At 32.8% G+C, this 15,142-nt stretch overlaps 1 protein-coding gene across 6 annotated transcripts in view; it reads left to right on the top strand.

Moving 5' to 3' along the window:
• The window catches only part of LOC115210702 (sorting nexin-13), a 152,034-nt gene that overhangs the window by 110,971 nt on the left and 25,921 nt on the right, over positions 1 to 15,142 (top strand). For all 6 annotated transcript variants that reach the window (XM_036502536.1, XM_036502538.1, XM_036502541.1 and 3 more), the window contains one exon: positions 2,746 to 2,768. In XM_036502536.1, the coding sequence (XP_036358429.1) occupies positions 2,746 to 2,768 (23 nt within the window). The remainder of the gene's footprint in view (positions 1 to 2,745; positions 2,769 to 15,142) is intronic.

Here is a 15,142-nt window from a genome sequence, read left to right as displayed (position 1 = left end):
CAAATTGTTTATTATGTTCCTTTAAAGACCAAATTGATTTACTCAGCCCAGTATTGTTGCGTTTCTTGATATGTTTTTTGACAACTGAGATGAAGAACTACCTAAGTGAAAAAAGACATCAGAACTTGAAGAAATTTTACATTGACAGAGTTTCTAGTCTTAGAATTACTGCTAAGGAAACAAATATGATTCAAATTTATATCAGAAATACTAATATTGTTGTTATTATTGTTATTATGGTTAGTGTTAATAATATCCATGTTATTATTTTCATTAAATGGATTTATATTTAACAACTTATTGTTATGCGAAGAGATGGTTTATGAAAGGTTTCTGGTGTTTGAAAACCCTATTTTAATTCGTTGTGAATTGATAATGGAATGGTATCTTGAATTTTTTGGGAAATTCTTATAGCTTCACAAAACTGGTAAGGGAGGTTGGATTTGATCTACTTACTTTATGGAATTATCAACCAAACAGTTTTACTAGGACATACCTTGTTATTAAAGTAATTATCTTTAAAAGTCCTTGATTTATTTTTATTATGTATAAAGGGACTTAAAGAACCTTATGCTGCAAAATTACATTTTTTGATTGAGTGTTGTTATTTGAACTAAAATTTATGCTGTTATTACTGTTACATGTTTTCATGTCCTGATTAAAGAGGTAGAATTAATGTCAATATACCGACCAAATCAGCCAATTGTGCGTAGTCAGAACTTCCCATCATGACATCAAAACTGTCAAGCTTATGTTATTAAAAATATATGTACTTTCTATCAAATGTGTTGAGTGTCACTTTTTTCATTTGTCCCCTCACTTGTTTGTTTGTGTGTGTGTGCGTGTGTGTTTTGTATATGAAGGGGTGTTGAAAAATTCCTGTCTATAAGGGTATTGCGAAAGGCCTGGCTGGAGGCCTGACATTCTGCGTTATTTGTGGACCTAAATTTGAAAACAAGCTTTGGGTCCATAAAGATATGCCTGACAGATTTGATGTCATGATGGGGAGTTTTGATTCGGCACAACTGTCTGATTTGGTCGGTATATATATCCTTTATGAGATGGCTGACCAAATTCCCAAACATCAATGGAGGTTTATATCATGACGGTTATTTACTCTACTTTCAAAATATTTCTAAGCAAAAATTACAAAGGGTTAAAAATAGGTTGGTTAAATTTCTCCGAAACATGGGCTTACACATTGTTTTCGATGATGATATAACTAAAGCCAACTTTTTGGATATTACTCTTAACTTGTATGATGATTGATATTTCCCATACTATAAACCCTCAACTAATTTAAAATATATTAGCTCTTTCAGTAATCATTCAAAGGCTATTAAAAGGAATTTAGTTAAAAATATTTCACTTAGACTTTCTAGATTATCTGCCAATGCTGATATCTCCAACGATAAAGCCAAATTTTATAACTCTGCCTTACTTAAAGCAGGCTATAAAGAAAAAATTACCTACATTAACCCTATTGACATTAATTCTACCTCTATTAATCAGGATATGAAAACACGTCATAATGGTAATAATATAAATTTTAGTTCAAATAATAACACTAAATTGAAAAATGTAATTTTGCAGCATAAGTCCCTTTACATCAATTTATTCCCCCTGGAATAATATCAATGTTATCTTTGAAACATATATCGGAAGTATAAAGATTTGAAAACCACCTGCATATAACTCCATTTCTTATTTTATCTATCTGTCTATCTTTATATATATATATATATATATATATTATATATATATATATATATATAAAGAAAAAGTAGTCAACCCTATATAAACCTCCTTGAAAATTAGAGAATTGTTTTTTGATATTGTGTAGTAAATACAACCTTAGAAGATCTGTGACTTCTGCAGAGTCACTAGACTCCATAATAATACTGAAATTGTCCAGTGTATTTTTCCTAGTCCATAGTAGTTATTAAATTTAATAACAAACTATGGACTGGGAAATACACTAGATATCTTCTATATCACTATGGGGTCTAGTGATTCTGCAGTAGTCACAGATGTTGTAGGGTTGTATTATACACACACACACATATATAGTCATTTATCTATATTTATGTTTAATAACAGTTTGACTCAACTCTGGGCATGTTATGATGGACTATCCCATCAGATATCTTATGTTATTAAAAATATATGTACTTTCTATCAAATGTGTTGAGTGTTACTTTTTTTCATTTGTCCCCTTGCTTGTTTGTGTGTGTTTGTGTGCGTGTGTATATGAAGGGGTATTGAAAAATTCCTGTCTATAAGGGTATTGCGAAAGGCCTGGCTGGAGGCCTGACATTCTGCGTTCTTTTATAGGGCTTAGAAAAATTTAAGGGCTTCTGCAATAAGTGTGTGCATCTGAGAAGGAAATATGTTCTATAAAATCATAATTAACTGATCCTCCCATATATCTTTTAACCCAAAGTCAGGAACTTTTCAGCACCCCCTTGTATATGGGAGTGTGTTTGTGTATATGTGTGTGTATGTATGCATATATATATATATATATATATATATATATATAATGTACACATATGCATTTATGTGCATGCATGCATTATATTGAATCTTGGTTTTACAAATGCCACATTTTTCCTACATTGGTTATGAATATTTTTAGAATTTTGAAAGAATTATTTACAATGCACACACTCACACACACACACAAACACACACACACATCTCCACATGTGTATAGTATATTATTTTTGTTTTGTTTTATCACAGTTCCACGGATAATTTGGTTCCAAGTAGGTATTGCTGAAAAGATATGATCTGCAGCCAGTATTTTTATTGTTACTGTTACTGTTGTTGCCATATGTTGTTATTATTGTTGTTGTTGGTGGTGCTGTGGTGCAATTTATTGCAAATCTTTTTGCACTTTTGCTCAATGATATTTGCTGGCTGAGGAATGCCTACTGTTTGCTTTGCCATATCTTAAATCTACAATATTTAAGCCATTATTATTATTGTTATTATTATTATTAATATTGTTGTTATTTTTGCTAACCCTTTCACCCCCATCCTATATAAAAAGATACTGTGGATGTTGCTATAGTCATTGATTCAATATTGCATTGTTGTATGAGTGATGGCATGTGGTTTGTGCTATTTTAACTGTTGTTTGTTGTTATTAGTTTCTCTGTCAGTTCTTTTTGCATTTTTTTTTGTAAATTTTGTTTTCTTTGTTTAGTTTGTTCATCCAAGTCCAGTAACCCTTCTCTGCTTGCTACTACTACTACTACCATCACTACTACCATTAGTGATTCCACTTGTACTACTACTACTACCACACCACCACTAGTGATACCATCTGCTCTACTACTACTATTACTACTACCACTACTACTACTACTACTGTAAGTGCATCTTTGAAAGCTTTAAATTGTTCCACCCTTCACCCTATCGGCTATGATTAGTTAAATTAGTACTTATTTTGTTTTAATGTCTTGCATTATTTCCACATAGCGATTACCTGCTCTTTTAGTTCACAATTACTGAAAACTAAATTAGAAATTATTGTGAAACAGTTCCATGTTGTCCAACATAACACCAAGGGTACCTGTCTGGTATGTTATTAAATCTGTTAGAAACAGCAGCCAAACCTCTCTCAAACTGCCTCTTATCTATCACTGAAAAACAATGCATTGGATAACATGATCAAAAGTACACCATTCCTTAAGAAAAGATGGGATAGTCATGGTTTCAGTACCTTTGATTACAGATCTGCTAAATTGTTGCTGACTTGAGTCAAACAACAACAGCAATAGCATTGTTTGTACTATTTTATACAATATTTGAAATTAAAATATCCACCCCCACCTAAATTAAATCTATTATAGGCACAAGGCCTGAAATTTTGGGAGACTGGGTAAATTGATTACATCAACCTCAGTGCTCAATTAGTACTTATTTCACTGACCCTGAAAGGATGAAAGATAAAGTTAATCCTGACAGAATTTGAACTCAGAACATAAAGCTGGACGAAATGCTGCTAAGCATTTTGTGTGGCATGCTGACAATTCTGTCAGCTCACTGCCTTCCCCCACCTAAAGTAAATAAAAGACAATTTGTTGTTTGTTTAGCCCTGACCAAGCTGATCTATTGTCAAAGCTGTTCCCTCTGTGATCATTCTAGATATATTGGGTCATCCCATAAATAATGCAGTTTTTTTATTACTTCTTTTATTTTTCAAAATTAAAGCAAAGTTCTATTTTAATCTCAAATATAATCTCTTTCATTTTCTACAATGCTCTTCCATCTGTCTGGTAGATTTGTGAGGCCCCTCTCCCAAAATTAACTTACCTGTGACAAAAAATACTCCTCCACTACTGTTCTGACCTTGTCTACAGAATTCATATTTTTCCCATTCAAATGGTTTTGAAAACTGTGGAATAAATGATAATCTGATGGGGCAGTGCCTGGTAAATATGGTGGGTGGGGCATTGTTTCCCATTCAAACTGCTCCAGCTTTTGGAATGTCATCCTTGCTGATGGGAAAACACCTTTCATCTTGAAACCAATGATAGTCATTTTACTTCTAGCACTGACTTAAGCTGCTCAAGCTGCTCACAGTAGATCTTCTTCATCATTTGGTTTGGGTTTAAAAGTTCAAAGTGGACTAAACCTTTCATATCCCACCAAACATAACAACAGCTTACATGAGTGAAGACCTTCTTTAGTCTGGGATGCTGGTGTTTCTCCTTTCCCCACCCACTGTCTTAGGTGCTTGACATTTTTATAGAGAACCCATTTCTCATCACTAGTCACTATTTGGTCCAAAAACAGGTCGTTTGTGAGACATGACAGCAAAGACGAGCACACATTGACTCTCTGCATGCAATTAGACTTGGAAAGTTTGTGAGGAATCCATTGACCCAATTTGCTGACTTACCCCAATGGCACACAGGTATTGATGAATAGTTGAATGATGAAATTCAAGCTTCTCTGCTAGTTCATCAACAGTTATGATGGGATTTTCTTTCACCAGGGTTTGCAGGATGTCCTCATCGAGTTTTACAGATCCTCCAGCATGAGGCTCATCTTCTAGGTTGCAGTTGCTGGCTTGGAATTTCTGGAACCACCATTGACACTGGCTTACACTTATTCTCTGGTCTCCATATACTGCATTAATATTCCTCGCACTTTCTGTTGTGCTGTTGCTTTATTGAATTCATAAAGCAAAATATGCTGAATATGCTTCTTTGTCACTTCCATTATAGCTTTGAAAAAAATAACTGTTAAAATCGAGCTGCACTCTTCAAAACTTGCACTAAGAATGAGTACAAGGTAAAATTACTACCTGCTTTCAAAATAAGTTGATGCAGGTAGTTTATCCTGTCCCCTTCCAACTTTTAGTTCATGCAATTGAAAAAATTGCATTTTCTATGGGATGACCCAATACTTCTGTATATTTAGGATTACATTGTCTGATAAGAAATAGACAGCAAATTTGCAGAGTCAGTAGAATGTTGAGCTCTGACTCCCTACTCTTTGAGTTCAAATCCTTCCAAGGTCATGTTTATCTTTCATCCTTTTTCAGTTGATAAGGTATCGTCCGTGTTGGTAGATTTGTGGAGTTGTTAGAGTATTGGATGAAATATCTTGTGGCATCAGTTCTGACTCAGTGTACTGAGTTCAAATCCCATCCTGTCTTTGAAAAATGATGGCACTTCTCTTCTATCAGATTTGTGATTGATAGATGTTATCATCAGTTTTAAAAATCAGAGGAAACATTGTTTCTGTGATTCAGTTAGAATATTGACTATCAGTATCACACTACCAAATTATATATATATATATATATATATATATATATATATATATATATATAGTTCAAATTTACAGAAAACAAAGGTTGAAGATAGGTGAGGGAACAACAAGTTTGTGTATTAGTTTAACGCTAGGAAAAGTCTTTAATAAATGGAAAAGTCTTGACATTTCGAGCCTATGCTTTTCGACATCATTTAATAAGTTTGGCTGTTATTTGATGGAGGATTTGCTGTTATTTCTAGCATATCTAACAACCATATAGAGGCTCCCTTATTGGTTTAATCATGTAGTTGATATGAATTATCATACAACAGTGTTGATATGAATTATCCTACATCTTCAGAGTTGAAACAATTTGTATCAGTGATTGGCAACTTATATGAAGTACAGTACCAAATAAACATTGGCATACCAAATCTTAGTATTTCAGCGAAAATTACAATCCTTCAGTATTCCATCTAAAGACTCTTTAATTCCATAGAAGTGATCCTTTTTTTTTTTTTTATTCTGTTTCAGAAAATGAAACAAAAACTGTTTTAGTTGTATGACTATTACATATGATTTTTAACAAGAGAGGTTTTCTGTATTCCAAGAGGTTGCCAATTGCTGCTTTACTGAAATGCAGAAATGCATTATTCCTTTTGTAAATGATGAAAATTGTTAACTAGTATACTGTATTCAATCACTATTGTATATTATTGATATTGTATAAAATTTGTACTTAACTTACATGATTAAAACAACTTGCAAATTACATATAAATAGTAATATGCATTGTTGGTTTGCTTATTAGGAACACTGCTGTAATTCAGTATTGTCTTATCATCATCATCACCATCATTCATTTTTTTCTTTGTCAGTGTCGGTCTTATTCTCATAGACTTATGTATAGAAATATTCAAATAATCCTTAACTGGCTGTTGATTCAGTACTAAAGAGGTAGCCAGCCTGGTAGAGCCCATCCCCCCCACCTCTTTTCCTCATGGGTTAAAAACTGTAGACAGAGGTTCTAGGTATGAAGTTTAATGGAAAGTGAAATAAATGGATGAACTGGGAATTGTACTTGATTCATTGCTTCATTTTGCTGTGAGCATCCATACATGGATCTATGATTGATGCTAACTGAAAAGATGATATTTGAGATAGCAATAAACAAACTATACAACCAACACACAGGATATATTATGTTTCTTCTGAATGTAGAGTTTTATTGTGCAATCATTATATTTACCATAACAAAAAGGCAGCGAGCTGGCAGAATCATTACTCTGTCAGACCAAATGCTTAGTGGCATTTTTCTGGCTTTACATTCTGAGTTCAAATTCTGCTGTAGTTGACTTTGCCAGTTGAGAACTGGAGTTGATCAGGACTTGTGAGTTTAGTAGAAAGAATTACATTTACCATAACAAGATTATTTATTCTTCTGTGGAGCAGAATATTTAAATGAAAACATGTGATTACAATAAAATATTATAAAAGAAGTATTACAAAAATGATAGAATATTAAATTTATGTGAGTTGTATATGGTTGGGTTTTTAGCAGTTCAGTCTACACTTAGTTCTCTACCAGCTAAGTTGTACCTCTTCTCTTGTCAGTAAGTCTTAAAGCTCAGTGATTCTGTTCTAGTCATCTAGTAATAAATAGATCCTACAGGAACTAATGTTTGATGATCTTAGCAGTAGGTCTGTGGATGTTATAATTGATGAGTAATTTATTATCCTTGAATGCTGAGTTCAAATCTTGTCATGAAGAAAATTGACGTAAGACTATCCATTACCTACACAAGAAAGAAGACCTCAGTGCACTGCTGAACATCTTAGAAGCTGAGAAAAGCCTTCGTTTATTGTACATTATACAGGTGATGTACCCAGAGTCTGACTATGTTTGCAGAAATCTGTAATCAAAGGCCCTGCTCAAGTGTTGGGTGCTTTTCCTCTGTTCAGTGTGTCAGGTATTTCTGACTTCAGTTGCATGTTGATTAAACCATGACAAATACGAAATAAATTAAATATAATAATATTGGACAGATTATCGAGTGAGACTTTGGCTTTGTTCACAGTTCCTAATTTTTCTTTAATTTTTTTACTTTGTTCAAGCAAAATGTTGTCACTTGTATATTCCCCATTTTTGCATCTATTAGATAGATATGCTAGCTAATACTCCACTGTACCAGAAATATTAATAGAATTTCTGCTCTGGTAGATCATTTAAAAATTTTTTTTTTTTATTATTATTATATTGCATGTCAGAGTATGCGTGATTTGAATTGGTTTTGTGGCTTTTTCGTTCTTTCTTGTATTAACAGCATTTCTTACATTTATTGGTGTGCGTGTGCTATTTAAGATTGTTCGCATTTTTGTATTGCCTTTGAAGTTTAGAATATTAAAAACTTCTCTCTTTTTTTATCTTCATTTCAATGCTTGCATGGCATCCATTGTGCATTGTGATTTTATTTAATTAATTTTTGCATAAAATATTAAATGTTTTGACTGAATTAGAATTAGAATTAGAACTCGTTATCTCTAATTTTGTGGAGTGGGTAGTTACTAATAATATTGTAGCAAGACTTAGCAGTAATAGTAAAGCTGGAAGTTATATTTTCTAGGTTAACTTTATATTTAATTTCTTGAGTGCTTAAAATAAGTGTCAGTATTATCTTGAGGTCAGTTCAATTGATTCTCTTCAATACCTATATATTTGTGATGATATGCACCTTTTAAGAAATTGTCATGGCCATCATTCTTCTTTAGCTATTTTAGAGATAAATATGTCATTTCTGCAGACTGAATTACCATTTTTAAAACTTCTAATTTTAATATGTATAATAATGAACCAAAACAAATGATATAGTAAAAAATATTAAAAATGCTGGAAATGTTAATTTTTTTTTTTTTTTGCATGTTAAAAAAGAAGAAAATAACCAATGTACTGAGGTTTCAAATATGTTATCAAAATTTGTTTACCTCCACTTTGTACATATACAATAGTGCAGAGTACCAGCTTATAGTCACCTAGATAATGCTTCATTGAGATGGGCATTTTTCTCAACATGACAATAATCACAATTCAGTGAATTCTCTCTTAATGCAGAAAGTCTGATATTCACACATGGAATATGCTTCTAGTAAAACTGAATCAATTAAAAATAAATTCATGTCTTATTATTGTTTTAGTAATTTAATAAATAGGACTTGTGTTGATTGTTGTTTTCCTTTTGGTATTGATTTATAGATTTTGAAGTTATTCTTCATGTTATGTCTCTACAAAATGTCTCTTAAATCTAATGAAAAAAGAAATCTCTGCTACAGGACTTATTGAATATTTCCTGTTAATTTAATGAAGAATTATACTGTTACTTGTGAAAGCACTCTTAGAATAGAAGGTTGAGATATGTGGCCTTTATTCGTGTGATCGATTTATGAAACCAGTCTTTATTAAAGCTGAATAATAATCAACTATATCTATTGTGTGACATAGCCTGTTAAGTGGCTTACAAACTAAAAATACCTGATTTCTAGTTTTAAAGTTATAACCATTATTCTAAAGTTTGTGTTCTCTTTATATGTTAAAAAAATATATGTATATATACGGCATCATCACCATAGCCATTTCATTCAGGGTCTGTTTTTCTGTTCTTACATGGATAAGACAGGTTTTCTCTTTATCTTTGCCTTACATTTTGTCTCCTAGGTATCTTCCCTATATTCCTCATACTACCAAAACCCAACCCCTAAACCCCTCAGTGATTCACTTGCGACTGTACTACAACTGCACAAGCAAAGAACACTTTCTACAGCATCTAGAAGAAGTCACCCACCAGTGCAATATCTGCAAGATGTCCATCAGAAAAGCAAAGGATAATTCATGCATTGTACAGTCTGCAAACTCTCATTCCTTCTAAATTACAGCTGGGTCTTTTGGTCTCTTGTGGAGACGATCTCTACAAACTTTGCAGAATCCTCTTACCTGCCATTCCTCAAACCATGATGGCTCTGTAAGTAGCATTTGTGCTGATAAAAGACCATATATGCTGCTTGTTTTGCTTCTAACTCCACAAGGTACACATGCAACAAATTCTTCACAAAATTTCTTCTTCATACTACCTGTTTCACCATTATATAAACAGTCATTTTAATAGACCAAAGTAACCAATGGAATTGTGTCCATTCCTTAAACAGTGTACTTTGACCTACCCCTTGTCCTCATAAAACCTTTCAGTCTCATTTTCCCTCTTTCTCTCTTTTTACAAGAAATTATCTCAATTTGTTGAATCATGACTATGTCGCATTCTCAAGATGGGCAATCCCTCTGATCCTCCCTGCCTTCTGTCAACCTATCACTTTCACCATGATAACCTCAGAGGTGATAGAATAGCAATGTCCTTACATTTGGTGTCAGCCTGTTCTTTGATTATATGTCTAACATGAGATTCTTTTATCAGAATTGCTCACCTATGGCCATACCATCTGTTTTTCATCTCTTAAATCAGAATTTCTTATTAGGTCATTCCATTTCAGTACATGCTGACTGACGTTTTCTTACATCAAGAAACCTTAGAATTATCTTCAAATGGTGCATGACAACCTAATTTTTTTCATCAACACCAAGATACAATCACTACACTTAACAAAAAATGAATTGCAGTACCATATACAAGCATGAACAACCCACAGCTGATACAAATGCTTAAGCTTCACTAATTCCAATAATCTCTCTTGATGATGTTACATTATCTTGTATCTCTAAAACTTCATCCCAAAGATTAGGCTTTCATTTTGGAGCCAAAAAAATATTTATACTCTTTCATCATTTGTTAACTGTCAATAAAGTTGATATGTAACATGTAGTAGAGTACTGCTCACATACTTGGGATTGTGTTATATGCACAATCGTTCTGGACTGCATCCAAAACAAGCCCATTCAACTGATTGACAAAGACAACTCTAGCTCACATTTACACTGCTTCTATCTGCCTTTCCTCTTGCAACTGCAACAGCATCCACTCCTGAATTAGCAAATTTCATAACCCCTACATAGCCCACTCAGTAACCTATCACTCCTCTTCCTCTCATTTTGTTTCTTATGTCACTGGCTCCCTACTCTAAACATTTTGACCAATCCATCTGCCTAGAAAATATACTCTTTGTCTACATTTATCCTGTTGATGTTCACCTGTAGAAATTCTTAACTGAATATATAAAAAAAGACTCACTAGTCTGGGAAATCTTTAAAATTCAGTAGACATTATTCCTCTTCCTTTTTTAATTTGGTAGTGCAAATGTCTTTTAAACTTGATCAATTTATGACTAAATGCCATAACTCACGACTGTCATCAGCATTGTTGTAGTGAACATTATCATTAATATCAGTTTTATATCCCTTTTTCTTCTTGATATGGATTGGATAGGTTTGCAACATCAGTTTCTATGTTTGTCATTGTCCTGCATAATTTCTTCTAAAAGTCCCAGTGCTCTCAGATCAGCTTTGCTTCTTTCTGGCTGTTATATCAACAAATTTAATAACCATGTGAAATAGTCTTTGGTTTTGGATGCTTAACTGGTTCTTAATGTAACATTAAATTGCTTCTTGCTAAGTTTTTCCTGTTCGCTTGCAACTTTTCCTTTATTTTTATTGTTTTTTTTTGTAGCTAATTGCTTAATGCTTTTTTGCATCATGAAAGGTTCTGTATATTCTTTTAACATTTTTTCCCAAAAGCTACTTCAGGTATCTGTATGTTTAAACAAGAAAAACAAATGATAGAACAATACTGATTAATTATGTTTAATATTGAAGGGGTTACTTTCGTGAGGGTGGGGTGGAAGACATACAATATTGGCTTTGTAAAAATTTAATTAAGAAAAGACTTTGAATAAAGAAAAACCCACTCTAATCAGAGAATGTTACCTATAGCAAACTGATATCTTTTATGACATTGTATAACTGGATAAGTATCCTTAATATTTAGTAAGTTGACTTTAGACATATGGGATTATAGAAATTCAAATATAATTAGAAACAGAAAATGAGATGTTACTTTGAAAGTCAATTTGGTTACTCAGATATTTTACATACCAGTGGCCTGTTGCAGTTGGATTGTGTATTCAATAACAGCAGAGGAAAGATATAGATGCTGTTTTGAGAGGAACCTTAATTTCTTCTACAACTCCTTTAAACATAGCCTTGCCTGTCCCTCAAAATTCATCACTTTTCTGGTCATATAATTTATAATAATTTGATGTGACATCAGAAATTTCAGCAGCAAGCTGGTAAAATTGTTTGTGCTCTGGACAAAATGCATAACAGCATTTCTTGCAGCTCATTACAGTCAAAGTTCAAATCTCACTGAGGTTAGCTTTCATCCTTTCATTGTTAATGAACTAAGTACCAACCAAGTACTGAATTCAATAAAATAAGTACCAGTCACTTACTGGGGTCAATGTAATTGACTAACTCTCTTTCCCTGAGATTGCTGGCCTTGTACCAAAATTTGATGTGGCATTTAAAATTTCTAACACCTCTTTTGGTATCTTAGCTATTCAAGGCAATATACTTTGGTGGAAAACAATGATAGAACACTGTGTCCATCCATTGGAAAGTACTTAAGATATCTTTTAAATATTCATGAGCGACTAATCTGCCAGTGTGTTGCTTCCACTTTAACAAAAAAAACAAAAAAAACCCCACTTTGTGAGCAGGAAGCTAAGTTGTGTGTGTGGTGAGACATATAGCTATACTCTTGAATTTCCTCTATTATTTGTTCTTTATTTTGTTGACTGGACAGATGAAAGGCAACATGGAGCCTTGCTGAATCATTGTAGAGCAACAAAGCTAAATACTGTAAGGCTTTATTTTGTGTCATACCATTTCTGAAAATTCTTTCCTTTACTCATTTTTCTTTTATTTTTTTTTATTTTTTACATGACTTAGTATGGAGGAAGAGAGGTTAAACTGCCATGTTCTTTGCAGCATCTCCAAGATTAATAAAACTGATGCATTTTATATTTAGCTTTAATACTTGTAAGTTGGCATCTGAGAGAAAACATGAACAAGAAGGGAATTTCAGAGGGATGATGTTCTGTGGAGAGGAAGGTTTAGGACTAAGTGGTTGGCACAAGGCTTTAGCAGTAAAATAAAGTAGGGGTAATGAAAAGAGGAGGAAAGATGTGTGTTTTGGGTTGAGATTGTAATCAACCACAGAAAGGAACTTAGTGGTATTATGATTCTGCTTTCATTAGTCTATAAGCTATACAGTAGCCATACAGTAAATGAGTGTCATTTGATAGCAAGACAATTGGAGCATGCTAAAAATTTCCTTGATGATTGTGATAAAACCTTCTCTTTCACTTTGTATGTATACTAAAACTTCTTTCAATTCTAATCTTTCATTTCTGTTTTTCTTGTAATATTAATACCAATTTTCTACATTTACTGCCAAGTTTTTGAATTCTTTCTAGTATTTTAACTGTTTATATTTAATTTACTTGTTTCAATAATAAAGCTAAAAAAATTATTATAGATTCAGTATGATAATTTGATGATAATTTACTAAAGAAGTTGTAAAGTTTAAGTATTTTTCCCAGCTATGGTATGTAAACTTATATATAAGAAGCAGAAAATAGTCTGAATATTTTTTGTTGCAATTTTTCTAAGTTCAATATTTATTTTGTACATAGTTCTCAGATTTATTGGATGAAGAAGTGTGTTATGTTTATACAATTCTCAAGTGAGTTTGTAATGCCGATGAACTGAAACACTCTACACATGCAGAGCCTTCTGGAGTCTTGAAATTAGGAATGTAAATTCATAAATGAGCACAAATATAATAATTGTTGCTGTTTAATGCCAGGTCTACCCTGATTGAAAAGACCTTATGATCAGACTTTTTCATCATTATAGCAGTATCAAGGGTCCCATTGTCTAAATGTGAAATGTATCTTTCCTTTTTTAAATGGTAGGGCAACAAATCCTAACTTTATGTACCTGCAAAGTTAGTACTGTGGCCCATGTGCACAATTCTATAGTTGTTGGATCTTTCTAAAGTCCTTTGGAAAATTCATTTATATAAAAAGAGTACTTGGCGGTGAAAAGATTGGGAACCATGCAGTAGGGTATAATTTGAGAGAGATTTGGCTGCTAACAAGTCTAGCAGTCAGTTCTGACAAAATAGTTTATGGATGTATGTGGTTAAGTTTTGTTTATAGTACCTATTCTGTTAGGATTCAATCTTGACCTGGACATTAATTTTGGTAGTCCTTAACATTCTCAAGTATGAGCTTAAGCAAAGCACATGGATTTAGTTAAATATATTTTTTATTGCAGGGAGTTAATTTTTAAGAAGTGTGTGTGCCTGGGAATACAAGCACACAAGTGCATGCACACACACACATACACTACTCGATTTTTTTCTTGTTCAAATAGTGGTGTAGATAGATTATTGTCGGAGCTGTTATCTTTACAGCTAAATATCTTTCCCCATTCTCAACCATGAAGCCAGAGTGGGACTTATATTTTGTCATCCAAACAAACAGAAATAAGCAGGGCTGTGTACTTTGCATAGGGATACAACACTAATGGACTTTAGACTTGTTGATTTGATACAGTTTATTAATTTGTAAACAAGGTCATTATCAGGAAAAATAAAATCAATGTTCTGCAAGTGTATATATACCCTTATATTTGTTGTTGTAGTTTAGCTCCAAGTCGTCCCAGATTAAACAGATCTGTAGTCAAAGACATTCCAGTGATGGCTGTACCACCACTTTTTCCAAACTTGTCCTTCATTTTTTAAGATGTCACATTGTTTATATCAATAAATTTGGTTACTATTTCTAATAGGTTGAGTGACCATTTAGGAATACCTAAGTTGGCAGCCATTTAAGTCTAATCATAATTTGTGACTAGCTCAGAGTGCAGTGAATCTTATAGAAATTAAAACCTAGTTTTTATTTGCATTTAAGCATATTTCATTTATTTCATAAATATTCCTGCATCATAATATCACAACTTCACATTTTCTCTCTTCTATAATTTTTAGATTCCTTAAACAATTTAGAATATTCTGTACTAGTACTTCCTTAGTGCTAGGCCATCCCTGATTGAGCAGGCCTATAATCAAAGGTATTCCAGTTGTCTCATCTTATATTGTTTCCAGGATTAATGTATCTTGGATTACATTATCCTGTGTGCCTTTGTATTTTTAAGACAGTAGTGTGTGATTTGAGGGAGATTTGGCTGCTATATCTAGCAAATCAAGCAAACCACATAAAGGCACCTTCATTGGTTTGAAATTCCAATGAAAGAATTTTTACATAAAAAAAAAAGAAAGAAACAATTAAGATAGTAAATTAACTT

Source organism: Octopus sinensis, linkage group LG1 (assembly GCF_006345805.1).
Source record: "Octopus sinensis linkage group LG1, ASM634580v1, whole genome shotgun sequence".
In the NCBI taxonomy this organism is placed as follows: Eukaryota; Metazoa; Mollusca; class Cephalopoda; order Octopoda; family Octopodidae; genus Octopus; species Octopus sinensis.
The sequence above is the reverse complement of the archived record's forward strand: the minus strand, read 5'-3'. Positions and strand labels throughout refer to the sequence as shown.